Raw genomic sequence first — 25,698 nt, 5'->3', positions numbered from 1 at the left:
GGCTGTCAGACAATGGGATGGCCGGGCAGTCTGGTCCCCAGCCAAAGTCGCAGGAACATGAGCACTGTGGCAAAAAGGAAGAACTGAATTCATCACAGGAAATTCAATCTATACATGTTTAATTTTTATTACAAAGTATGATGGGCAGAAAATACGGTACTTCTTATACAGGAGGCTGAAACAGAACGAAAGGGTGAAAATTAGGTCAAATATACTTGGAATGAGAAACAAAGTCATCAATCTAACAGTCCACTTCCGAGTGCCTTTCAAGTTGTCATCAATGGAGTCAATATTACCGCTTGTCTGATGACAGGCCCTGTGTACTATCATCAGTCCTGTGAACATCATATTTATAAAGCAAGAATGGTTACAGTACAATTCTGCAAGGGGCAGCTTCCTCTCCACCTGACCCCGGGATGCCACAAAACCTAGAGTACAGAGGAAACGTTTAAATATGTAACAGGAAATAAAGATCAGACACACTACTCTAAAGGAGACGAGTGATTGGCTACAGCTTACCATATCAGAGGACAAGAAATGTCCCATTTTCTACTTAGAGATTTGTACAATCATGCTACGTATTCACACTCAGGGTGGAGGAGAGGGACGAAAAATCACTGACAAAGGGTCGTAAATTACACAGGGACCAAAGCAAAATGGTTCATACTCAAGTCAGAGCTTTAGCTCAACAGAGTTTTATAACATACTGTTTACCGAATACCACAATCAACCCAAGGTGAGAACATCCCTTTCAGAGAGGAGCTATCACAAGTTCATGTCGCTGGATTCTCCCCAAGGTGGGTGTCGGTCAGTTTCCAGCTGTCACACAGATTGGCCCCCTCTTTCTTCTTGAGTTCGTACTCACATCAGGCTACTCATTTCTAGGTTGTTACACCAGTGTAAGCCTCCTGGGGGAAGGCACCTGCATGTTTCCATGTTTAAAATCTCACATCCAGAAAGTAGTCTGTGTGCACCTGGCCCATCCTGTGTGACCATATGTTTCATGTGGACTGTTAGCAGCAATGACAACTGTGGGGAGGGAAGAGGAGGACAGGTTCTATAGCATGAGACTCAGTAGGTGAGAGAAGAGATTCCTAGTCAGCTCAATCATTCCGCTCTGCTCCTCCCTGGAAAGGCCCAATTGAAGTGACAAGCCTACCCCTTCCACCTCATGCTGAAGGGTAGGGGGTGCAGGAAGAGACTACATGGAGGCTGCTTCTTTGGCCTTTCACCCGGGCCCCGCGGTACAACGAGAGCAGGGAGGAAAAGGGCCAGCCCTCCTGTGTTTGGTAAATCTTGCATCTCTGACAGACCAAGGAGTCAAGGACAGGGTACAGCAGGGAGAAAGTTCTACAATGGAGAGGAAGCTCAAAGGGAAGAGAAAAGGTGGGGAAGCTGGGGTGGAGCTCAGTGGTCGAGCTCAGTGTTCACACGAATCAAATCCTGGGCTCAATCCCAGTCAGCATGATTATTTTGAATCTCTGCTTTCTGTTCTGCGGAACCTGCAACTTCAACTGACCACAGGCCTCCCATCCTCTCTGAGAGACTGTCATCATTTTCTAGTCCCAATCACCACTTGTGGCTACACTGCAGTGGGGAGCAGCTCTCTCCACCCCAAGCTGTCACTCTCTTACCATAGGCTGCCAGGAGGGTCCAATAAGGCCCATCCGCTGGCCACACGAGATTGTCCGAATGCCGCTTCACCTCCGCCTCAAGCCTTCAATCTCCTCCTTTAGTCTAAAGAAATTTAACCATTGATTTTTCTCCTACATCCTAAGTCTCCTCCTCATATTTCTGCTGTAATTACTTTCAAAATCTTGTAGGATTCTCGATTTCAGGGGACTTCTTCACAAGTTTTAGATAGTTTGGGAGTCATCCTGGTTCTAACAAGAAAATCTCACCCTGTGAGCAAATGTCTTTCCTCTTCGAGTCTTAACTTTGTAACCTAGAAGGAGACAGAATCAACTTTCCAGGTATAAGCACTCCAGCCCTGGAGGTTTCTCAATCCTTTCGCTTGCTCTTACATTGGAACCTGAGACCAAGCCCAACACCCTGGATGCGGGCCATGGGCGGAAGAGTCTAGTTACATTGATCTTTTGATATAACAACTGATCTCTGCTTCTTGGAGTGTGACTGTTAAGGGGCTTTCTGAGGTCTGACTCTACGGAAGTCCCTCGTCAGTCAGACCCCATGGTGGGGTAAAGTGGTGCTCAGAGAGCTGCTGCCCTACACCCACCAACAGCTCTACATTGGAATATGCATAGGACTGCCCAGGGAGGGTCCCTCACTGGAGCCTCAGATGGGAGGTCTACAGTGGCCATCCACAGGGCCTAACTAAGGAAGGAGCTGCTGGTCCACAGGGCAGGGGGACCAAGTGTTGCTGGTTTCCAGAGTCCAGCAAAACTTGATCTAAATGAGTCAATTACAACAAAATCTTCTCCAGACCAGTTTCAAATTCTAGCTGACAAGCTTTCTCTCCAGGGCCCATTTAAGTGCAGACCCAGGCAAAAATCTGAATTCAGACCTCAGTGTAGGGAAGCTCTGCCAGCACCTCTACCAGTCTGACCTTTACCTCATCCAGAGGAAGGAATGACTGGCCTCCTGGATGGAGCTGGCAGCCATTGATGGGGACTTACTTCCTAACAGAAGGGCCCAGAAAGTGTCACACAACTGAAAGCAGAGGCAGAATCTGGACCTCCAAATGACACTGCAAATATTGGGAGAAATGTGAGAAATCAACCCCAGACTGATGGCCAGAGATTCATCACATCAGATCAGGACAGTAAAAGGTAGCAGGGGAAATACCTTGATGGAAGGAGAGCCTTTCGAGCAGGGTAGGCTCCTGTGCAGTAAAGCAAAGAGAAAGGACCTTGGGAACAGAGATTACGTCCATCTACTTCTTAAAAGAAATATTCTAGGCAAGTTTAAGGGCCCAGAGAAACAATGCAAACTGAGTTGATTCTCAAGAGCAAGGCAAGCCTATATGGACATGGCCACCAACTTGTGGTCAGTTCAGAGTTTGACAGAAACCTCCATGCACAATGAACCAGGCACACTTCCCTCCAAACGTTGAGCATTTTCCACACTCACCTATGGGCTCACCTAATATCCGAGTCACCCACAAGTCCCTTTATACGACTCACTAGGTAACGGAAAACAGACCACTGCAGCCTGCAAAGTGAATACTGCTCGGCACCTGAGTGGGTGTCGGGGGCGGCAGAGCTCTTCACTGTGACTCTGAGTCTCTGACACCAGGTTACTTGCTGTCCCTTCCTTACAAGAGCTGACCATCTCCCACACTTGTGTATGTATGGTGTTGGGATCCAAACCCCAAACCTCATGCATCTAAAGCAAACGCTCTACTTCTGAGCCACATCCCCAGTTCTGAAGATCTTGTTCCAAACTAGATGCACAGACTGTGCTTCTCACCCAGGACTCTCTCACCTCAGAGCACTCGGTCTACAGGAAACTAAACCAAGAGAAACACCAAAATCCAGCTGCTAGATACTTCTTGCCCATCATTTAAGACATGAAATGGAATGGGTTGGGCAAACTTGTTGGGGAGAAACATGAAGCAATGTACAGAAATATGCTCTAAGTTCAGACTTCCTGAAATCACGCCCCTTGAGTCAGGCGCATTCCCAATCGGTCTCAAAAGGGCTGGACAGAGGTACGTCCAGGAGCAACAGAAGGTGTCACCTGTCTGTTCTGGAGCCCAGAATGATCGTCAGAAGAGCCAGGTATGTGTGTGGGGGAGAGCTGGCCGACTCCAGAGCACCGAGTTGGTTTGGACTCCTGGTCAGGAAGGTTCTGCTCAGGCAGTGATTCAAGCAGGCAAAGTGCTCTCGGGGTTGAGGGCCTGGTGTCAGCTTCTGGCACCGAGGGAAGGGCAGGAAGGCATCACTAGGGAGAACTATGAAACCCAGGAGAAAAAAACCAGGAAGAGTAAAAGTTCTTTTCATTAAAAAATTAGCCAGATAGGTAAAAAATATACAAAGTTGAAATTTGTTAAAGACATTGATAATAGGAGAAATGACAACTGCAGATTGGTGTATGTTCCCAGTTAAGTGCTTGCACGGACAGGGACAGGACAGAGTGCTGCCTCGGGCAGCAGATGGACAAACAGATACAAATATTGCCTGTACCTGTGATGCTCGTGAACACAACAACTGACAAACAAAAATACACAGAAACCGTTAATTGAGGGCCCGCAAGAGAAGAAGGAAAGAGAAAAATCTTAAAACTCAGCCCTGGGCTGAGGAGGCGCCACAAAGCACTGAGTCTAGCACAGAGAGGGCTGGGCCGACTGGCCGGGAACTCCTAGAGCAGCTTCTGGTGACAGCGGGTGCAGAGCAATGAGAGACATACTGGCCACCGGAAACACGTTTCTTCTTACTTGGGGGGCAGGGCAGGGGCAGAAGACACACAAGCCCCTACCCCATGGGCATGGTGCCACCAGCACTACACTCGGAGGATCTCCAGGCAGTTGTTGTAGCAGATGGCGATCCAGTCAGGCTGAGTGGACGCCCACTGCACATTGTTGATTTCTCCTTCTGCTGTGTAGGCCAGGATTGGGTCCTCAATGGCTCGGGGCATTTGCTGGATATCCCAGATGAGAGCCTGATGGTCATCCGCTAGGGAGAGAAAATCAGCACACAGGGTCACAACTTAGGCAATGGGAGAAGGTTCCCGAACTGGTGGAGGGGGGTGGGGTCAGGTAGAGGTGGTGGTTTATACAGATGAAGCTCATTCCATCTAAAGGATGAAGAAAGATTCAGAAATGCTTGAATGCTGGCCTCAGATCGCAGGGTTATGCAGCTGAGTTGGTAGCAGAGGTAGACTCAGAGGGCCTCTGCTTGTGTCCCAGACCTCTGGTCACATTGCACCAGAGTTGGGACAAAATAGGACAGAGAAGGGACACTTCTCATCAGGCACTGGGAAAAAGTCTTAAGAAGATCTCAAAACTTGTCTTCATTCAACTATAGTAGTATTTGAGTAGTTCAAGATTCCTCTCTGATGAGTCACTTCAATAGGATGCCCATCCCCTTTTGGAGGCCAAACCCCACAATGCTCAGTGGTTACTCTTGGCCTCTGCACTCAGGAACCACTCCTGGTAGTACTTGAGAGGTCATATGGGATACTGGGGATCAAACCTAGGTCAGCCGCATGCAAAGCACACTCCAGCTCAGGTGCCCTAATTCTTAAAGATATTATTCTTCTGAGCATAACTTTATATAGATGATAAGACAGAGTGTTGTATGAATAAGTGTTACTGAAAAATTATTTTGTGGGGCCAGAGAGACCCACAAACCTAATAAAAATTTTTTTGTTAAGGGCCATGGGAAACATCAAAAAGAAGAAAATCACCTTAAAATATACATACAACATAAAAAATAATTGGAAGAAAACATAGCAAAATGAGGTAGCAAGGGTAAGATCTATGTTTTACTTTTCTCAAGTTTCTAAGGGATCTAGAATATACTCATATATCATATTACTTTTATTTAATTTGGTCTGGGGACCATGCTTGGTGGTGCTCAGGAATCATTCCTAGCAGGGTATGGGAGGCCATATCAGATGCTAGGGACTGAACCTGGGTCAGCCATGTGCAAGGCAAACACTCTACCTGCTGTACTATCACTTTGGTTTCATATTACTTTAATAATCAAATTAACAAGCTCTAGATTTAAGAGTGACCTTCCATATTATGGTGGCCCTAGATCCTATCAGCCCACCTGGCTTTGTACAACAGGAGATTGAGAACAACGAAACTCTACCTGCCCAGGATAACATGACAATCAAGGCCGGGGAACTGGGCTGGTACGAGGCATCCTTAGGGGCCATGTGGAGGAGGTCAAGGGAACCATTTCAATGTGAGCACCACCAAAGCAATAAGTTCATTCTCCTTAGTGCTTCACCGAGCACGATCTCCAGCCAATAGGCTGAAGGCAAGTGCAGGAACCAGCACAGGCATTGCAGGGTGCAGCAGACGGGCCAATACTGGGGCCAGTTCTGTCCCCCATGGACACAGCCAGCACCTTCCTTCCTTTGTCCCTTTTCACAACCTTCCTATCCACATTCCTGGGGAAATAAGAGGGGATCTGAGTTTCAATGGTATGGGGAGATAGGCCCCTCAACTGCTCCTAGTGACACAAATAATGAGGGGAGAGGATGAACTGAAAAGTAAAGAGCAGAGGAGGGTTGAAAGAAACCCACGACACCAAAGCACTAAAGGGTTCAGGGGTGGGGGTGGTGTGATGTGGCCATGGAGAACAAAGGAGGTTCGGCTCAGATGTGGCTGGAGCAATGAGAGCACAGAGGGTAGAGCATTTGCCTTGTACGCAGCCAACCTGGATTGGATCCCCGGCATCCCATATGATCCCCTGAGTCTGCCAGAAGTGATTTCTGAGCACACAGCAGGAGTAACACCTAAATGCCACTGGGCTAGTCCCAAAACAAAACAAACAAAGATTGGGATCAGAGAATAGTGTAGTGGGTAGGGTACTTGCCTTGCACGTGACCAACCCTGGTTCATTCCCTGGTATCCCTCATGGTTCCCAAAGTCTGCCAGAAACTGATCTCTGAGCACAGAGCCAAAAATAAGCCCTGAGCACCACCAGTTGTGACTCCCTGTGACTCCCCATTACTCCCGCCCCCAAAAAGAAAGAACTACAGTAAACATTTTGTGGAGATGTGCTATTTCTGGAATAAATGCATATTAACACAAGGATGTTTTTTTTTTTTTTTTTTTTTTGGGTCACACCTGGAAGTACTCAGAGGTTACTCCTGGCTTTGCGCTCAGAAATTGCTCCTGGCAGGCAATATGGGATGTGAACCCAATTCGTCCTGAATTGGCTGCGTGAAAGGCAAACCGCTGTGCTATCTCTCTGGCTCCAGCAAAGATGTTCTTAAGGGACACTCTTTTATTTGGGGAGTGTAACCCCTCCTCCAACTTCCTGTCTATCTTACCTGGATGGGAGGGGTCTGTGGTTGGGAACAAAGGGGTTGTCTCAAGGGTGAGAGGAGAAACTGAGCAACAGAAGGAACAAGAAGAAGACACAGGAGAGACAAAGATCAGGGACAGGATGGAAGCAGAGGCTGTTTAGTTTAGAAGCCACACATGGGGGCCGGGAAGGTGGCGCTAGAGGTAAGGTGTCTGCCTTGCAAGCGCTAGCATAGGACTGACCACGGTCTGATTCCCCTGGGCCATATGGTCCCCCCAAGCCAGGGGCGATTTCTGAGCGCATAGTCAGGAGTAAACCCTGAGCGTCAAACGGGTGTGGCCCAAAAGCCAAAACCAAAACCAAAACCAAAAAAAAAAAAAAAAGAAGCCACACATGATGGCTAGGGCCTTATAATAAAACTTCATGTATCCTGAAATCTGTCTGCTATGGATCATTTCCTTGCCGTTATTCTGAACCCTCAGACCCGCTTCCTAAAGGGGCAGCAGGTGTCAGGCCGACTCCATGCACCATCAAGGACTTTATAATTAATATTTAATACAACAAGGAGGGCCTCCCAGTGTTCATCAATCCTGGAGGTCACTCCCAGTGACACTCGGTCAATTGGGTTGCAGAGCTCTGTATTCGGGGCTTGTGAAAGGCCCTCTCTGGGGGTCTGGCAAGTGATAAAATAATCTATAAGCCGCACACTAAAGAGAAGGACAGCGATTTGTGGCCCTTCTGCTAACCTGGCACTCACTGAAGGCTCCTGGAACCTGGGAATGCCCAAGGACATTGTAGCCCCAAAGATTTTGTGCCACATTCAAGATCCTGCACCTCTTCTCTAGATTCTCTAGAACAGGCTGGATTGCAGGGAGGGCCAGCGGGACGTATAAGCCAGTACCCAGGGACCACAGTCTGCAGAAGTTCTGATGTCACAGAGTCCTAGTACTAGCAAATGGAGAGAGAGAGAGAGAGAGAGAGAGAGAGAGAGAGAGAGAGAGAGAGAGAGAGTGTGTGTGTGTGTGTGTGTGTGTGTGTGTGCTTTAATTGATGATTATAAGGAGAGTTCCTTTGTGACAACACCCTTGGAAAGTGGGGCTTATAATTTGAAGACCACGAGAGGAAGCTTTCCCGACCACTCCCACCCTATGTGTTCTCTTCCTACATGCCTACCTGCAGTGCAGATGTGACAGGATGAATGGGGGGCCCATGCAATGCCGTTGACACAGGCCCGGTGGTTGTTTAACCGAGCAACAGGCGTGCAGGGAACTCGGACATCCAGGATCACTACCTGCAAAAATGACAAGGAACAGGCTTTCTCAGTCTGGCACTATGGACACTGGCACATGCGAGGGTACTCCTTATGGTGGGGCTCCTGCATGGCAGGAAGGACGTGGTGTATCAGACACCCCGTCCTCATCCCCCATCCCAACAATTCCAGAGATTCTTTTCCGGAGAAAACCAGCAGCAAAGCACTTGCCCAGACACGCTTCATGGCGCTAGGGGAGGGAGGCCCAAGGCGGCCTGCATGGAGTGCTCACCTCCATTCCATCCATGGCCATGGTGGCCAGGTAGTTGGGGTCCTGCTTGTTCCAGCAGAGGCGCAGCAGAGGGTGATGCTGTGGGTCTTCGTAAATGATGGTGCTGTGTTCTAGATGGCGAAGGTCAAACATCCGCACCGAGCCATCTGCACCCACTGAAGCAAACATATCTCTGCCTCCCCCAGCCCGGCTAAAAGCAATATCATAGACCTGTTGATGAAGAAGTAACTTCAGTCAGATTTGAGACCCGCCATCTCCTTCCCTTATAGCAGGGAGCTCTGCCATCCTAGTTCAACTGACCCTTGCCACAACATGAGGTAGCGCAATCAGAGACTGATGTCTGCAAAGATCATTTTGCTAGAGAAGATGGCTGGGTTTCTCAGTCTTCCTACCCTCCTGTTTTCCAAGTCTCCTTCCTTCAATGCCTGTGATAAAACAGGGTACTTCCCCTGCCACCCAGGAGCACAAATAACTGAGCAAATCTGGCTTTTGTCCTTACTGACAGCTACATGCAGGCAGCTTTCACATGTGTGTGTGATCAGAGGTCACAGCACAGTTTTCAGTCTGAGTGGGAACTGACACTCTTGTGACCACTTAAGAAAGGACGGGAATGGGACTGGAGAGATAGCACAGCGGCGTTTGCCTTGCAAGCAGCCGATTCAGGACCTAAGGTGGTTGGTTCGAATCCCAGCGTCCCATATGATCCCCTGTGCCTGCCGGGAGCTATTTCTGAGCAGATAGCCAGGAGTAACCCCTGAGCTCCGTCGGGTGTGGCCCAAAAACCAAGAAAGGACGGGGATGGGATAGGGGTAGGGGGGGTGGAGATATAGTATTGTGGGTAGAGCTCTTGCCTTGCATGTGGCTGATCTGGGTGTGAATCCCAGCACTCTATATCTTCGATGGGGAACCTATAACATGCATGCCAATGGTGGCACACGAAGGCCTTGCAGCTGGCACAGCGGGAGGCGTGTGTGCCGGTGTCTGCTTTGCAGCTCATCTGGTAACAGGGCCAAACTGGCCATTGGGAGGGCCGAGCATTGTGCGGCAGTTTGGACACTTGGGCTCAAAAAGGTTAGCCATCACTGCTCTATGTGGTCCCAAGCCCACCAAGAGTAATTTCTAAGTGCAAAACCAGGAGTAAGCACTGAATACCCTGGCTGTGAACCAAAACCAAACCAAACCACTATCATAAAAAGCTCTTACTAATTTTTCTTTCTTTTCTTGGGGGAGAGGGCTTGGGGCCACACCCAGTAATGCTCTTGGCTCTGAGCTCAGGCTCTGATTTTAGGGACCACCTGGGATATTGGGAATCAACCTGGATCGGCTGGGTGCAAGGCAAATGTTCTGTGAATCTCTGGCCCCTCCTGCTAACTTTTTTAATAAATGTATTGGGAGCATCAACATTAAAAACATTTTAAATAAATGAAAACAAATTAAAAACATCAACATAAAAATAATCATTTCCAAATATCAAGTGAACATGTTAGAATTCCTAAAAACAAGCTTAGAAGAGAATGAACTAGGTTCTGTCTGTAGGAAACTTTCCTTCTTTCTGCCCTTTCACACTATCTCTCCCCATTTAAAAGCAAGTACATTTGGGGCCAGCGAGGTGGCGCTAGAGGTAAAGTGCCTTGCAAGCGCTAGCCAAGGAAGGACCTCGGTTCGATCCCCCGGTGTCCCATATGGTCCCCCCAAGCCAGGGGCAATTTCTGAGCGCTTAGCCAGGAGTAACCCCTGAGCATCAAACAAGTGTGGCCCGAAAAAAAAAAAAAAATAAAGCAAGTACATTTCAAGATAGGTGTTACTCTTAAGATAATTTCTCAATCACATCAGGCTCAAGTGTATCTGTATGTCATTAGTAAAACAGCCCTCTGGAGTCTGGAGAGAGATCTCCAAGGGTAGAGGACGGGGCCAGCAGGTGGGAGGCTCCGAGCTTAGTCCCTGAGCAGCTGAATCCCCCAAGCCTGGCCTGTAGCAAGTGGCTTCTGAGTAGGTAAAAAATAATATCCAGGGGCCGGAGAGATAGCATGGAGCTAAGGTGTTTGCCTTTCATGCAGGAGGTCATCGGTTCGAATCCCGGCGCCCCATATGGTCCCCCGTGCCTGCCAGGAGCAATTTCTGAGCCTGGAGTCAGGAATAACCCCTGAGCACTGCCAGGTGTGACCCAAAAACCACACACATACACACACAAAAAAAAAAAAATCCAAAGAAAATAATAATATAAACAAATGAGCAGCAATCTTGGAGCTCGTGGTAGAGCACACATTTTATACACAGGAGTACCTGGGTTCAATTCCTGCCACCTCTCCCCACCAAGTAAAAATAGTGATTTGTGGCATGAGAGATTGTAGAATAAATTGTGTATATCAGGGCAGAAGCAATAGTACAGAGGGTAAGGCGCCAGCCTTACACATGGCCAACTTGGGTTGTTCAATTCCCAGTGCTCCATCAAAAGTGATCCTGAGCACAGAGCGAGCCAGTCTGCTAGATGTGAGTCAGTCTCAGTCTCTCTCTCTCTCTCTCCCTTCCTCCCTCCCTCCCTCCTCTCCTCTCTCTCTCTCCCTCCCTCCCTCTCCTCTCTCTCTCTCTCTCTCACACACACACCAATAATTTCTTTAACAAAATTTTTTTGTTTTTCTCTATTTTGACACCTCATTACTTTCTTTTTTAGCAACAAGACAGTGGCATTATGATTTTCCCATAATTTGCAAAACCCTGAGACCATTTTGACCTCTCAACACTGAAGGCAGAGAGAAAGCATCAAGGATAAGAGGAAGAACAACATCCATACCTCTTTGTCATGAGCAATCAGCTGGGTCTTCACGTGACCAGACACAAGATTCACTCGTCCCAACACCTGCCCCGTCTCCAACCCCCAGATGGTACAAGTTGTGTCAATGCTGGAGGTTCCTGGGAACAAACAGTTCAAGTGCATGTCAGTGGCCAGCAGGAAGTGCCACATACAGCTTTCTCCTGAGTCAGCTCATCCTTCCCACCAGAACACATTGCGCAACATGTACATCCTGAGGCCAGGAGGTAAGGGGAGCTGAGGGAGACCAGGGCTCCATCCTGCCCCAGGACCACAGACTCCAATATGGGTAGGGAACACTCAGCTTCAGAAGGAACCCTTTCTTATCCACAGCCTCTTTCTTGTGCAGCCTGAGTCTGGACAGGGCATATACTGCAGGCCTCTGGTCGAAAACTGGATTTTCAGAGTTGCTCTATTTTGGTGTGGCAGAGATAACACCAGGGCCCCCCCCCACATGCAAGTCATGTGCTCCACTGCTTAGCCATCTCTATGGCAGTTGGGCTTGGATATGCCCCTTAGATACCCCCACATGGCAGTTGGGGTTAGACACGCCCCTTGAATATCCCCACTATAATGACTGTTGAACCTGGACATGACCCCCTGTCATGGCGGGTATAAAAGGAGAAACTTGGGACTGCTGAGGAGGACCCAGAACAGTAACCAGAGCAGTGCCTATTGGCTCACAGGGGTGGGGGAGCAAAGGTAAAGCATCAGAAATGCTTGCCTACTTTGCATCTATTCGCTTTTATATTTTCTTTGAACCTGGACCTCTCCCAGGTGGTTGGTGAATTTCCAAATAACTCTCCCTCTTTCTGGAACCCTTGGGTGGCAGCAGCAGGCCTCAGATACCAGGAGCAACAAAACATAATACTCTATTTCTTTTCTCTTCTCTCTGTCCCAGGTGGATGGGTGGCTACATATTGGCTCCCTGGGTGAGCACAGGCCCATCCCTGCAGCTGGGCCCCAGGCTCCTGAGAGCCTTGCAGCACTGGGTTCTGGCAGCCTTGGGCCTCTGCAGCCTGCAAGTCCTGCAGCCATGGCAGCCTTGGGCCCCTTGGGCTATTGCAACCCCTCCCCAGCCCCACTTTGCATATTCCCATGAAAATGGCCCCCTGTACCCCCATACCTAGAAGATAAGGATCCACTTCATTCCAGTCAAAGGATGTCAGGGGAGCACAGAAATCCGAGTTCTTGTTATTGTTTAACAGACATTCCAGCCTGGTCTCTGTCTCACCAACCTGAGGAACAATCAATCATTGGGAACCATCAGCCAATCCACTGTCATAGAAAATCTTGTGCGGGGCCTTGTCTCAGTAAACAGCAGTAGCATGGTTGGGGTAGGGAGTGGGGGACACATTTTCTCCTAAGGAGACAGTGACAACCCAAGAGAGCACCAAACCCCCTTCCTTCACTGCAGAGCACTGTTCTCTGAACAGTCATACTCTGCAACTCCCACTAGTCATTCTTTCTATTTTTTTGTTTTGTTTTGTTTTGTTTTTAGCTCAGGAATTACTCCTAGCTCTGCACTCAGGGATGAGTTCTGGCAGGACTTGGGGGATCATATGTAGTGCCAGGGATCAAACTTGGGTTGGCCACCTCCTCCCGTCTTTTGGAGGATTTTCTCACTGTGCCCTTCCCTAATCTCTCTGCAGCTTGTCTGGCAGACCAGGACATATCAGGTCATTGGAGAGGCTGCTGGTGCCAAGCTCAGCTGCTGTCCTAGAATTCACATCCCAGCAATGTGTTTATGAAAAAGTGCCTTGGCTATCGGGTAAGAGCAATAGTACATTGGGTAGGGCATTTGCCCTATACATGGCTGATGGGGATTTGAACTCTCATATGGTCCCAAAAGCCCTTCCAGAAGGGATCCCTGAGCACAGCCAGGAGTAAGCCCTGAGCACTGCAAGGTGTGGCCCTAAAACCAAACAAGAAGTGTATCTTGGCTATAGATACCGAGTGGCCTCTGCCAGCTCCAGAAGGCTACTCCAGTCTGTGCCCAGCACAGCCAGCAGGACTTCAAAGAAGCTTGACTCTATTTCCTAGAAAACCTTCTGAGCCAGACAAGGTCACTGTGGAGCCACTCCCACTTCCAGAGTTTTATCAGGCTGACAGGACATTCACTGCCTCTCCCCTATGTGGTCTCTCTGGGATTTCCAGTAACAGGGACAAAGGGACAGCCTGGGGCTCTGACTTACCCTCCACACCCGAAGGTAGTCACCGCTGGTTGCCAGTAGGTCTGGATAGACGCCTTTAGTGTCAGGGATCCACATGAGCTTTGTTGTGGGGTAGGGATGGTCAAAGGTGTTTCGGCAAATAAACTCGGAGCTCTCTTCATCTAAACCAACAAGCTGAACCTGCGGAACCACAAAATTGAGCCACTGAAACATTGGTTCTTTGGAGTAGTAGCAAACATCTCAGCTTATATAATTTTGTCCTTTATAAATTTTTCCTTGAAGCAACACCAACCAGGAGGTGCTTGGGAGATGGTGCAATGCTAGGTATTAAACCCCAGCTTCCTGTATGCCCAAACACAGTTGCTCTCCATTCCTCTGAGCCCTCTCCCCAGCCCTGATATTATTCCTAACTGTGGGGTCAAAAATGAACCTCAAAAGGCAAGTACATTCCCAGCTGCCCTCTGCTCAAAGGAAAACCACCCCAAGGGAAAGAGGGTTCAGTTATACATCAATAGCGGGAGGCTGCAAAGAAAGAAAAATTGAAAGCAGGTTGTCTGAAGCCCAGCCCCAGTACTCTGGACCTAATGTGCCAGCACTGTATCATTTGCTCAGAGGGGCCCGTGGACCCTGGACCCACAAGGCATTAATTCAACTGTGTGCAGCAATGGGTAGTTACTGTTAGTTATCAAGCGGCTTTCAGAGACTGTGCCAGGAATGTTACCGCCCTACAGAATCCCATTCAAAGAAGTAGTGTCTTATCTGAAAAGATGGCACTTTGTGTCACTTTGTATGTCTGCACTGCCTCCTTCTCTTGATAAGTAGCAGGTGTAAACGCTTCAATTTCTTTACCCATTTACCAGTCGAATGTTTGGAATTTTTAGCTTGGGACATCATAAATATTGTTGCCATGAACATATACAGACAAATTGGTCTTGCTTCTCTTCTTTTTGGTTTCTGGGCCATAACTGGCAGTGGTCAGGGTTTACACTTGGTGGAGATTGGGGAGATAGAGTGCCGCTGGGTTGTGGCCCAAAGCAAAAATAAACAAAATTATGGCATATTGTTTAAAACAATGATAAAATATAAGTTATCTATTACATGACTATTCATGTAAAACCGTGAAGCTGTCATTGTCTCCAGTAAACTTCAACCTGCTCTCGGGTTTAGTGCCTTCAAGCACTAAAAGCCTAAAAGCACCCCCAGGAACCAAAAGCTAGGACAGGGCTCAAGGCACAGCCTTGCATGCAGTGGGCCCGGGTTCAGTCCCCTTCATCGCATGGTCTTGAGCATCACTGGGTCAGAGTCCTGTCCAACCAGCACTGCCACCTTGGGTCCTCACACTGGGCTGCCTACCTGGTTCAGAATCTTGGGAGGGGCTCCCCAGCTTCCTAAATGTATAGCAGTAAAATTGGACATGCCCCTTGGATACCCCCACTGTAATGGCTGTTGAACATGGGCACGCCCTCCCCACCACGTCATGCTGGTTATAAGAGGAAAGACTTGGCCTGTTGGCGGTGACTAGGATAGTGACCAGAGCAAGTCTGCCGGTCAGTGGGGGGGGGGGGGTCAGAGATAAAGCATTGAGATGCTTCTTGCTCTGTATCTATTCCCTTTTCTTTCTTCTTTGAACTCTCTGGCTGGTGAATTTCCATCTAACTCTCCCTTCCTCTCTCTAAAACCCCCAGGATTGGGGCAGGACTCAGACACCAGGAGGAATAAAAAGTGTACTTAGTTTCTTCTCTTCTCTCAGTCCACACAGGAGTTTGCTACATGCTGCTGGCCCTGAGTGCAGAGGCCCCACCAGGCAGCTGGGCCCCATGGGCTGTTTGTTTGCCCCACATGGCAGCCTTGCTTGGGCTGCTGCACTAAGCACTGCTTGGGAAAGCCCTGTCCCACCAATAAAGGCACCCCTAAGGATAGGGGCCTCAGGGAAAGGGTATGAGTGAAAGAATTTTTCAACTCTGAAAGCTGGACAAGCTCACAGTCATTCTTTTTTTCTTTGGGGGGGGGGGGAGCACACCCGGTGACACTCAGGGGTTACTCCTGGCTCTGCACTCAGAAATTGCTCCTGGCTCGATATAGGATGCCGGCGAACCGTGGTCCATCTTGGGTCAGCCACGTGCAAGGCAAAACCCTGCCATTGCTCCAGTCCCTCACATTCATTCTTTATGTGCTCACTCCACCTGTGAGCACTCTTACTCTGCAGTGTGGCTGGAAGCAGCTGGAGCCACGGAGTCAGAGATAGCAGAGCTGTCAGGATCATGCTTTCTTTTCTTTGCTTTCTTCTTTTTGTTTGGGGGTGGGGGGACAGGCATTCATTCACTCAGTGGTGCCCAGGCAATGCTCCTGGCTCTTCACTCAGAAATCACTCCTAATGGGCTCAGGGGACCATATGTGATACAGGGGGATTGAACCAGGGTTGGCTGCAAGGCAAATACCCTATCAACTATGCTATTGCTCTAGCCCCTTTAAAATTTTTTTAATTGAGTCATTATGAGATAGTTACACAGTTGATAGTTAACTATTTGACTATTCCATATACAACTACTCCAACACACAACTGTTTTAACACCCATTTCTTCACCAGCGCACATTTCCTGCTACCAATCTACTAATGTCCTCAGTGTCTTTCCTGCCCAGCCTCCACCCTGCCCCTATAGCAAATAAATATCCATGGCAGATATTTTTCTTCTTTTTTTTGGGGGGGGGCGGGGGGGAGTCACAACCGAAGCACTCAGGAGTTACTCAAGGCTATATGCTCAGAAATCTCTCCTGGCAGGCTCGGGGAACCATATGGGATGCCGGGATTCGAACCACAGTCCTTCTGCATGTAAGGCAAACACCTACCTCCATGCTCTCTCTCCAATGCCGAATATTTTTCTTCTGTTTATCTGTCTCTCTTGCCTTTTAGACACCATGGTTTGCAACACTGTCACTGATAGCATGTCATACATATCACATTACTTCCTTTTAGCACCCAGTTCTTGTCCAAAGAGATCATTTCCAACTCTCACCATTACAGTGGTCCCTTCTCTGCCCTAATTGCATACTCTTTGTAGCAAGCTACCTATCATGGCCCAGTTCTCTTGGCCCTTGTATCTGCTGTCTTTGGGTATTATTACCATACTGTGGGATTTTTATTTTTTTGTTTGTTTTGGACCATACCCAGTGATGATCAGGGATTACTCCTGGTGCTGTGCTCAGGAATCACTTCTAGTAGGGTCAGCTGCATGCTGCAGCTGCAAATGCCGTACTCTGGCCAGGTTTTGTGTTTTATTTTTTTTTTTTACATATATCTCCCACAAATAAGTGTAATCATTCTATGTTTGTCCCTCTTCTCTGACCCATTTCACTCAGCATGATACTCTCTGTTTCCATTGCCAGAATAATACTTGGCACATACTGGGACTAAATGTGTGGAGACCTAACACATGTAAACCAGGCATCCAAATCACTAAGCTCTGGGCTCTGAGAAGTTTTTCTTTCCACTTAAGACATGCGAGCCAGAAGTAACCCCTGAGCACTGGCAGGTGTGATCCAAAAAAAAAAAAAAAAAAAAGGACGTGAACTGGAATTGATTTTTCCTATGCAATGTTAGATGGTTCTATTTTTTTTTCAGACAATAGGTTAATAAAGTGTACATATAATTTATTGATCCCCACTGCACCACTAAATTAATGTTCTATCTTATCACATACATTTCCATATACACTTTTTTTTTTGTTTTTGTTTTTGGGTCACACCTGGCAGCACTCAGGGGTTACTCCTGGCTCCAGGCTCAGAAATTGCTCCTGGCAGGCTCGGGGACCATATGGGATGCCGGGATTCGAACCACTGTCCTTCTGTATGCAAGGCAAGCGCCTTATCTCCACGCTATCTCTCCAGCCCCCATCCATATACACTTTATTTTTTTTTTTTGGTTTTTGGGTCACACCCAACAGCGGTCAGGGGTTACTCATGGCTCCATGCTCAGAAATTGCTCCTGACAGGCTCGGGGGACCATATGGGATGCTGGGATTCGAACCAATGACCTTCTGCATGAAAGGCAAATGCCTTACCTCCAGGCTATCTCTCCGGCCCCAAATACACTTTCAATCAGAGATAGTACAGTGGGTAGGGCATTTGCTTTGTATGTGGCTGCCCTGGGTTTGATTCCCAACATTCTACATGGTCTCCCAAGTCCAACAGGAGTGATTCCTAAGTGTAGAGCCTGGAGTTACTCCTGAATGTAGCCAGTGTGGCTCAAGAACAAAAAAGAAAACACACACACACACACACACACACAAAGAAACAAACACAAAAAATATATACATTTCAGTCAACTTTGGAAGATTCTCAGTGATTCTACCAATCTGTTTGGCTATAATTATATCAATTCCCATAATTAATGCTTAGAGAGAAAATTCCTCTTTTGTTTTTCACTATACTTTTTTTTCCTACTATATACATATATGGTGGTGGTTGTTGTTGCTGTTGTTGTTTTTGGACCAAGGTTTACTCCTGGCTCTCATTCAGGAATCACTGCTGGCAGGCGCAGGGGACTATATAGGATGCCAGGGATCGAACCCAAGTCAGCCATAGGTAAGGCAAGTACCCTACCTGTTGTACTGTCATTCCAGACTTATTGATTTTAACCATCAATGTTTATTTGTAAGACTTCATAGGAAGACCATACCCTGATTCCAGCTCTGCTTTTTCTCATATGGTCCCCTGAGCACTGGCAGGAATAAACCCTGAGCAAAGAGTCAGGAGTAACCCCTGACTACTGCCAGGTGTGGCCCAAAACCTAGATAGATTAGACAGATTAGACAGACAGACAGACAGACAGACAGACAGACAGATACGATAGATGATAGAAAGAAGACTGGAAATAATGGTTGAAAGTAACAAGTTTTAGTTGTGTCTCAAAAAAATATAACGATGGGGAGGAGGGAGAATTGGGACATTGGTGATGGGAATGTTGCACTGGTGAAGGGGGGTGTTCTTTACATGACTGAAACCCAACTACAATCGTACTTGTAATCAAGGTGTTTAAATAAAGACTAAAAAAGAAAAGAAAACAGAGCAGCAATATATATATATATATATATATATATAAACAATGGGCACAACTATTCTCTTAAAAAAAATATATATATATATATATATATATATATATATATATATATATATATATATATATTGGTTTTTGAGTCATGCCCGGCAATGCTCAGGGGTTACTCCTGGCTCTATGCTCAGAAATCGCCCCTGGCAGGCTCAGGGGACCATATGGGATGCTGGGATTTGAACCACCGACCTTCTGCATGCAAGGCAAACACCTTACCTCCATGCTATATATCTCCGGCCCCATCTTAAAATATTTTTAAGGATAAAAAGAGAATCTTTTGGCAGAGTGAGCATGTTCTCTGTATGAGGAAGGAAATGGAAGACCGGCCACATGTGATGACAGAGGGGCAGAAACAACAGCTACAAATGTGCTGCTCCTCCAGGCTGCACTGCCATAAATACCTGAGAGCACACTGAAGGGTACGGAATATTGATATGAAAAAAATCATATGCTTTTAAGGAGCACAAAATTGATCATGTATTAAGAAAAGAATATTTTTTCCAGTGAAGGACATCCATTGCTGATTAAAAAAAAATAGCCTGTGTCACAACAAATGGGAAGATAAGAGATGAGGAAATGAAGCCTAAGTATGTTGAATGGTAAACATGAAGCCCCTGCTGCTGACCTAACCTGTGTGCTCTCTTATTACTGTCCTAAACAAAAGAGTAAACTCTGCCTATCAAAGCCTCACTCTGGGCTGGAGAGAAAGTCACTGAGCTGGAGCACACACTTTGCATGCAAAAGGCTGGGTTCAGTTCGGTATCCTTCAAGCACTGCCAGGAGTGATCCCCGAGCCCAGAGTCAGATGTGGTCCCAAAACAAAATCATCTATCTATTCTGGAACTGTGCACTTCTCAAAGTGAAATCTATAGTCATAGTTATCCTTTCTTACCACCTTGTTATAGCCACTTAATCTTCATTATACCACTGGTGAGGAAGCAGGAGGAAAGACTGATCTGACTTCGGTTACCTTATTGACAACACTAAAGCCACCTTCTGGTTTGTTTTTTTGTTTTTTTTTTGCTGCTTGTCTACTCTTTTCATGAACCAAAAAAATGCTGCTGGTTTTTTGGTTTTCAGTTTGTTTGTCTGGGTTAAAGGGGGCACACCTGCAATGTTCAGGGCTTAGTCCTGACTCTGCACTCAGGAATTACTCTTGGCAGAGCTCAGGGAACCATCTGGGATGCCAGGGATCAAACTCGGTCACTGTGTGAAAGGCAATCACCCTACCCACTGTACTCTCTCCAGCTCTGAAAGTGCTGCTGTTTCTTTGCTTTCTTTCCCTAACCTGGTTTGAAGCAGACTTAGTAGAGGTGATGCCAGTTGAACAAGGAATGAATGAATCTCTTCTATAGGAAGTCTGGCCTGCCTGAGGCAGCACTTTTGTTCAGAATCTAAAGAAGAAATAGTCCTCTCACTGTTTTAGGAAACCAGATAAGAGGAAGTTGAAACAAGGTATTCCTTTGTGAGATATTAAAAAAAAGAGATAGTATGGTAATAATATCTAAAGGGAATAGAGATGAGGGCCAAGAGGACCAGTCATAGCAGGAAAGAAGCTTGTGGCAAAGAGGTGGGGGAATGTAGGTAGGGCACAAAAGGGACAACTATGACAAGGATCACTGTAGAGAGCAATTGGGTACTAAAAGGAGGTAAACTGATTTGCTTGCTTGCTACCTTTTATAACAAATAACAAACCACAGTGGCTGAGAGAGAGAAGAAAAATACCTGCCAAAGGAGGTAGGAGGGAGAGAAATTAGATACACTATGGCAGGAAATGTGCACAGGTGAAGTGACTGGTATTGGAATGTTGTATGATTAAAATTCAATCATGAAGAATCGGCATCGCCCATACACACCTGAACAATGGATACCATCTATGGAAACAAACAACCACAATTGTCTCCAACATTACCAGGATCCAAACCTCTACCAGGGAAGACCTACTATCTGGCATTGACTTACTCCAAAGAGTGCTCTCAATAGCCAGACGACTCAGTAACAGCCTGCTGGCAGGGCAGATCACTCCACATCTAATGGTGTGCTGAAAGTAGAGGATGCTCCACATCAGCCTGACTTCAATGAAAGAAATGCATAGAATCCAGAATCTTTAAATATATGAATCTGATACCAACAACAGCTAAAGTGTGAAAAAGTTTCACAGGGACCACGGAGAATGACTCAGGTCGGACAGACTGGTATGTCTGGAGCTTAGAGTCAGTCTTATGCCAATAAACCTGGGGGGGGGGGGGTGAGGCCTCTTGTAATCAGGCCAAGGATTTTTTTCTGTTTTCCCCATATTTTTCTGAGCCTATGCAAACAACGGCGATTGCCACTGTTACACTTTTACTATTTTTTCTTTAACCCTTATCCTTTAAGAAAAAACAACCATTTACTGAACTTAAAAACAAATAACTGGGGGCCGGAGAGATAGCATGGAGGTAAGGCGTTTGTCTTTTATGCAGAAGGTCATCGGTTTGAATCCCGGTGTCCCATATGGTCCCCCATGCCTGCTAGGAGCAATTTCTGAGCATGGAGCCAGGAATAATCCCTGAGCACTGCCGGGTGTGACCCAAAAACCACAAAAAATAAAAAATAAAAAATAACTGTAGTAGAATGCCTGTCTTGAATACAGGCAAGGGATGGGAAGGGGGAAGGGGGCGTTGGGAGGGGGGAATGTTACCTGGTGAAGGGGGTGATCTGTTTGTGACAGACCCAACTATGATCATGTTACTTAAATAAAAAATATTAATTAAAAAATTCAATCATGAGGGGGCCGGGCGGTGGCGCTGGAGGTAAGGTGCCTGCCTTGCCTGCGCTAGCCTAGGACGGACCGCGGTTCGATCCCCCGGCGTCCCATATGGTCCCCCCAGAAGCCAGGAGCAACTTCTGAGCGCATAGCCAGGAGTAACCCCTGAGCGTCACAGGGTGTGACCCAAAAACCAAAAAAAAAAAAAAAAAAAAAATTCAATCATGAACAGCTTTGTAACTATGTATCTCACAGTGACTTAATTCAAAATTTTATTAATAAAAAAACTAGATGATAAAAATGTTTTATATTCTCTTGAGAACAATCTTGCCAGGGACTAATAGAGTATTGTAAAAAATCAAATTATTTAAAATACACATGCACTCTATAACTTTCTCCTTACAGCTACCAAGATCATCTCTACTAATACAGGTCACAGAACGTTACCAAGTATTGGCACTATGTCTGTCTTAATAACTATCTGCCGAACTAATGGGGCAAATTAACGAGAATCCACTGCAACTCATTCTAAGAAATAAGAAATAGGGCCCGGAGAGATAGCACAGTGGCGTTTGCCTTGCAAGCAGCCGATCCAGGACCAAAGGTGGTTGGTTCGAATCCCGGTGTCCCATATGGTCCCCCGTGCCTGCCAGGAGCTATTTCTGAGCAGACAGCCAGGAGTAACCCCTGAGCACCGCAGGGTGTGGCCCAAAAACAAAAACAAAAACAAAACAAAAAAAAAAGAAATAAAAACATTTTTAAAAAATAAGGAAAAAAAAAGAAGGGAGCTGGAGCAATAGCATAGGGAACAGGATGTTTACCTTGCACACAGCCCGACTTGGATTTGATCCCTGGCATCCCATATTCCCATATTGTCCCCCCCCCCCCCAGTCTCCCACCCAGGAATGACTCCTAAGTGCAGAGATAGGAATAATCCCTGAGCACAGCCAGGTGTGAGCCCAAAACAAACAAAAAACAGTCAATGTCATCAGAATCTCAAAAACATGGGGGGGGGGGCGCTATAAAACTAAAGGCTAAATCTTAAATAGTAAGTGGTCAGCTAAATAAAAAAAACGGTAAAAAATTTCTCATCAATTTTTTTAAGATTTTTGCACAGCTAACTGCTATAAAATATATAGTTTTATTTTGTTTTCTAATTTTTTTGTTTGTTTTGGTTTTTAGGTCACACCCAGTAGGGCTCAGGGGTTACTCCTGGCTCTATGCTCAGAAATTGCCCCTGGCAGGCCCGGGGGACCATATGGGATGCTGGGATTTGAACCACCGTCCTTCTGCATGAAAGGCAAACGCCTTACCTTCATGCTATCTCTCGAGCCCGTTTTCTAATTTTTTTACTGAGATACTTTTTTTTTTTTTTTTTGGTTTTTGGGCCACACCCGTTTGACACTCAGGGGTTACTCCTGGCTATGCGCTCAGAAATCGCCCCTGGCTTGGGGGGACCATATGGGACGCTGGGGGAATGAACTGTGGTCCGTCCTACGCTAGCGCTTGCAAGGCAGACACCTTACCTCTAGCGCCACCTTCCCGGCCCCATTACTGAGATACTTTTTACAAAGTCATTAATGATTTAGATTCAGGTATAAAATATTCCAATACCTTCACCAGTGTCAAAATGAGTTAAACATAATTAACTGGGCCAGGGATGTGGCTTAGCAGTAGACCACTTGCCCTGTATGTCTAAGGTCCAGGGTTTGAAAACACACACGCGAGTGCGTGAGCGCATGTGTGTGTTAACTGCTTAAGTGTTAGTTCTGTAATAAGTTGTTTGCATTTTATTGCTAAGGCCCTTCTGTGAGTGTGCCTGACAGAAAGGAAAAAGAGCCCTATTCAATGCTGAATGAAAGCTGAGTCAGCTAGAATTCCACAACTGAGGTTTGATACCAATCACTGCTGATTCCACCAGCAGCCTATGCAAGTGGGCCAGTTTCTCTTCTCTTAGAAAGGAGACTCCGGGGGGGCGGAGAGATAGCATGGAGGTAAGGCGTTTGCCTTTCATGCAGGAGGTCATCGGTTCGAATCCCGGCGCCCCATATGGTCCCCTGTGCCTGCCAGGAGCAATTTCTGAGCCTGGAGCCAGGAATAACCCCTGAGCACTGCCGGGTGTGACCCAAAAACCACAAAAAAAAAAAAAAAAAGAAAGGAGAATCCGACTGCTTACCCAAATTGACCCTGGAAGCACTTGCATTAAAATCCATAAACCAGGGGCCGGAGAGATAGCGTGGAGGTAGGGCATTAGCCTTTCATGCAGAAGGTCATCGGTTCGAATCCCGGGGTCCCATGTGGTCCCCGGTGCCTGCCAGGAGCCCTGAGCACTGCTGGGTGTGACCCAAAAACCACAAACCAAAATATGCATATAGAAAACCAGCAAGAATAAGGAGCAGAAGAGTTAGTGCAAGCGTGAAGAGATTTGCCTAGAGGCAGCAGTAACAGGCTTGGATTCCCAGCACCATCAGGCCTGGTTCCTGATTCTGAGCATAGATATCCAGGTATAGAGGCCTTGAGCACTGCCCTGTGGAGGCAAACCACCTCCATACCCGATTTTTGCATGAAAAGACTCAAGCTCTTTGAAAGATGTATTTTTTTTTCAATCCTTTAACAATATAGTTCTAGAAGTCTTGATTTTACCAACAGTTCTATATCAGGACCTAAAATTCCATTCCCAACTCTACAGTCCTCTTTCATCATACATTGAGAGCTCAAGAGAAAAAGAGAATAAAATAAAGCTGTCTTTTTCAGCAACTCCTGATTCCTACGAGCAATGGGTGGGTGCCCAGATGAGGACAAATTGAGATCTGTTTGTAACTTGTGTGTAGTAAGTTATATGTATGTGTTTATGAATTGTGTCTTTGTAAATTACCTTGTGGGTTTGTGAATTGTATGTTTGTCAGTTATGTGTGTGTTTATAAGTTATAAGTTTATAAGTTATGTGTTTATAAGTTTATGTTTATAAGTTAATGTGCATTTGTGAATTGTTTTTAAGTTATTTGTGTGATTATGAATCAAGTGTATTTGTAAGTTGTGTGTGTGTGTGTGTGTGTGTGTGTGTGTGTGTGTGTGCAATAAGAGGCCTTCAGTTTCATCACTTTCTCCCAAGTGAATTCTGAAGACGCTAAGACCTAACTCTAGAGAACTGGTACTGCCGGAAAAGTACAAACAAAGACCCAATAACTGCCTTTTCCTACAATAAAAGTGGAACCAGTTAAGATAAGAGTAACCCGTGCAATGCCCACAGCCAGCCAGTGGGCTGTAAAGAACTGACCCCAGACCCCTGGCTTCCGCACTGCCAGGGCAACTGCGCAGTTTTTTTTTTTTTGTTGTTGTTGTTGTTCCTAAGTCAGGGAGCTGAGCTGCAGTGGCCACAGAACACCAGCTCAGGACTTCAGCTACTGTGATCAATCATGTCATTTATGTTTCATCTGATAAAAAGCAAGTGACTGACTAAAAGGGAGCAAAGGAAAGCAAAAACTCCTCCTACCGACTTAAGCCACAACTTTTACAAAAAGAAATGTGTGCAGCTTCAGCCAGCTTAAAAGTGACGCGTCCCGACTTCAGCAAACTCTATATAAGAGTTAACAGATGCCCAGAAAGAGTCGCTATGCACCCTTCCAGGGCCCCTGGGGGGGTCAAGGCGGTTGTTGAAGCCATGTCAGAGCCTGCTCTATTCGGAGCAACAGTGTAGCTATATGGTCAGAACCCAAAATGTCAAAAAAAAAGACTGGAGAGATGGGGGGGCTGAGGACCCCAGGGGGCGAGGAGGAAGAGGAGGAGAAAGAGGGAGATGCAATGAGCCCTGGGCTGCAGAACCAGCTGTGTGTGTGTGTGTGTGTGTGTGTGTGTGTGTGTGTGAGAGACAGTCCTTCCAGCCCATCACACCCACCCGCGACCCCCCCCAACACCCCCCAACCCCCCCCAACCGAGGAGGCAATGCAGCAGGCAGAAAGAGGGAGATGGACAGGTCAGGGGTGATGGACAGCGGGTCATTTTTTGGGGGGGAGGCATCAACTTGAGGTTGGGGCCCGCTTAGGCCTGGGACAAGCTCGCAGCCCCGTGCCTCAGTTTCCCCATCCTGTAAGGAGATGCGGAGAAAGCTAGTGGGCGGGGGGGTGCGCCCGAGCCCCTCCACCTCCACACAACGGGGTCAGACGGCGCAGGGGGCCGCGGGGGCGCCGAGGCGGCCCACCTTGTTGTTGTATTCCTCCACGAAGCTGCCCAGCGCCAGGCGGAAGCGCTTGTCCGGCCGCACGCTCCAGTTCATGGCGTAGACGGTCCAGGGGGCTTCGTACTTGTAGATCTCCTTCCGTTTGCCGTGGAGAGACATGGTGGCGGCTGTGGCTGCGACCGGGCCGCACCGCACTGAGG

The 25,698-nt window shown here is 47.1% G+C and overlaps 1 protein-coding gene across 3 annotated transcripts; it reads right to left on the bottom strand.

The window, feature by feature from the left end:
• Nucleotides 1–102: 102 nt before the first annotated feature.
• On the bottom strand, nucleotides 103–25,698 carry DCAF7 (DDB1 and CUL4 associated factor 7). Of its 3 annotated transcripts, none has more exons than XR_007498917.1 (8): nucleotides 25,520–25,698; nucleotides 13,490–13,648; nucleotides 12,421–12,532; nucleotides 11,277–11,395; nucleotides 8,486–8,695; nucleotides 8,118–8,235; nucleotides 4,397–4,634; nucleotides 103–175 (listed from the first exon to the last, which is right to left on the bottom strand). XR_007498917.1 is itself a non-coding variant. In XM_049780740.1 (8 exons), exons 1-7 carry the CDS (start codon nucleotides 25,655–25,657, stop codon nucleotides 4,462–4,464), a joined length of 1,029 nt encoding a protein of 342 aa, XP_049636697.1. In that variant the 5' UTR covers nucleotides 25,658–25,698; the 3' UTR covers nucleotides 103–175; nucleotides 4,438–4,461. The 3 variants fall into 3 exon arrangements, 2 of the variants coding, with proteins under 2 accessions (XP_049636697.1, XP_049636688.1); XM_049780740.1 differs by having other exon boundaries at nucleotides 4,438–4,634; XM_049780731.1 differs by having other exon boundaries at nucleotides 103–4,634.

This window comes from Suncus etruscus, chromosome 1 (genome assembly GCF_024139225.1).
Source record: "Suncus etruscus isolate mSunEtr1 chromosome 1, mSunEtr1.pri.cur, whole genome shotgun sequence".
In the NCBI taxonomy this organism is placed as follows: domain Eukaryota; kingdom Metazoa; phylum Chordata; class Mammalia; order Eulipotyphla; family Soricidae; genus Suncus; species Suncus etruscus.
This window is presented reverse-complemented; position numbering and strand designations above follow the sequence as displayed.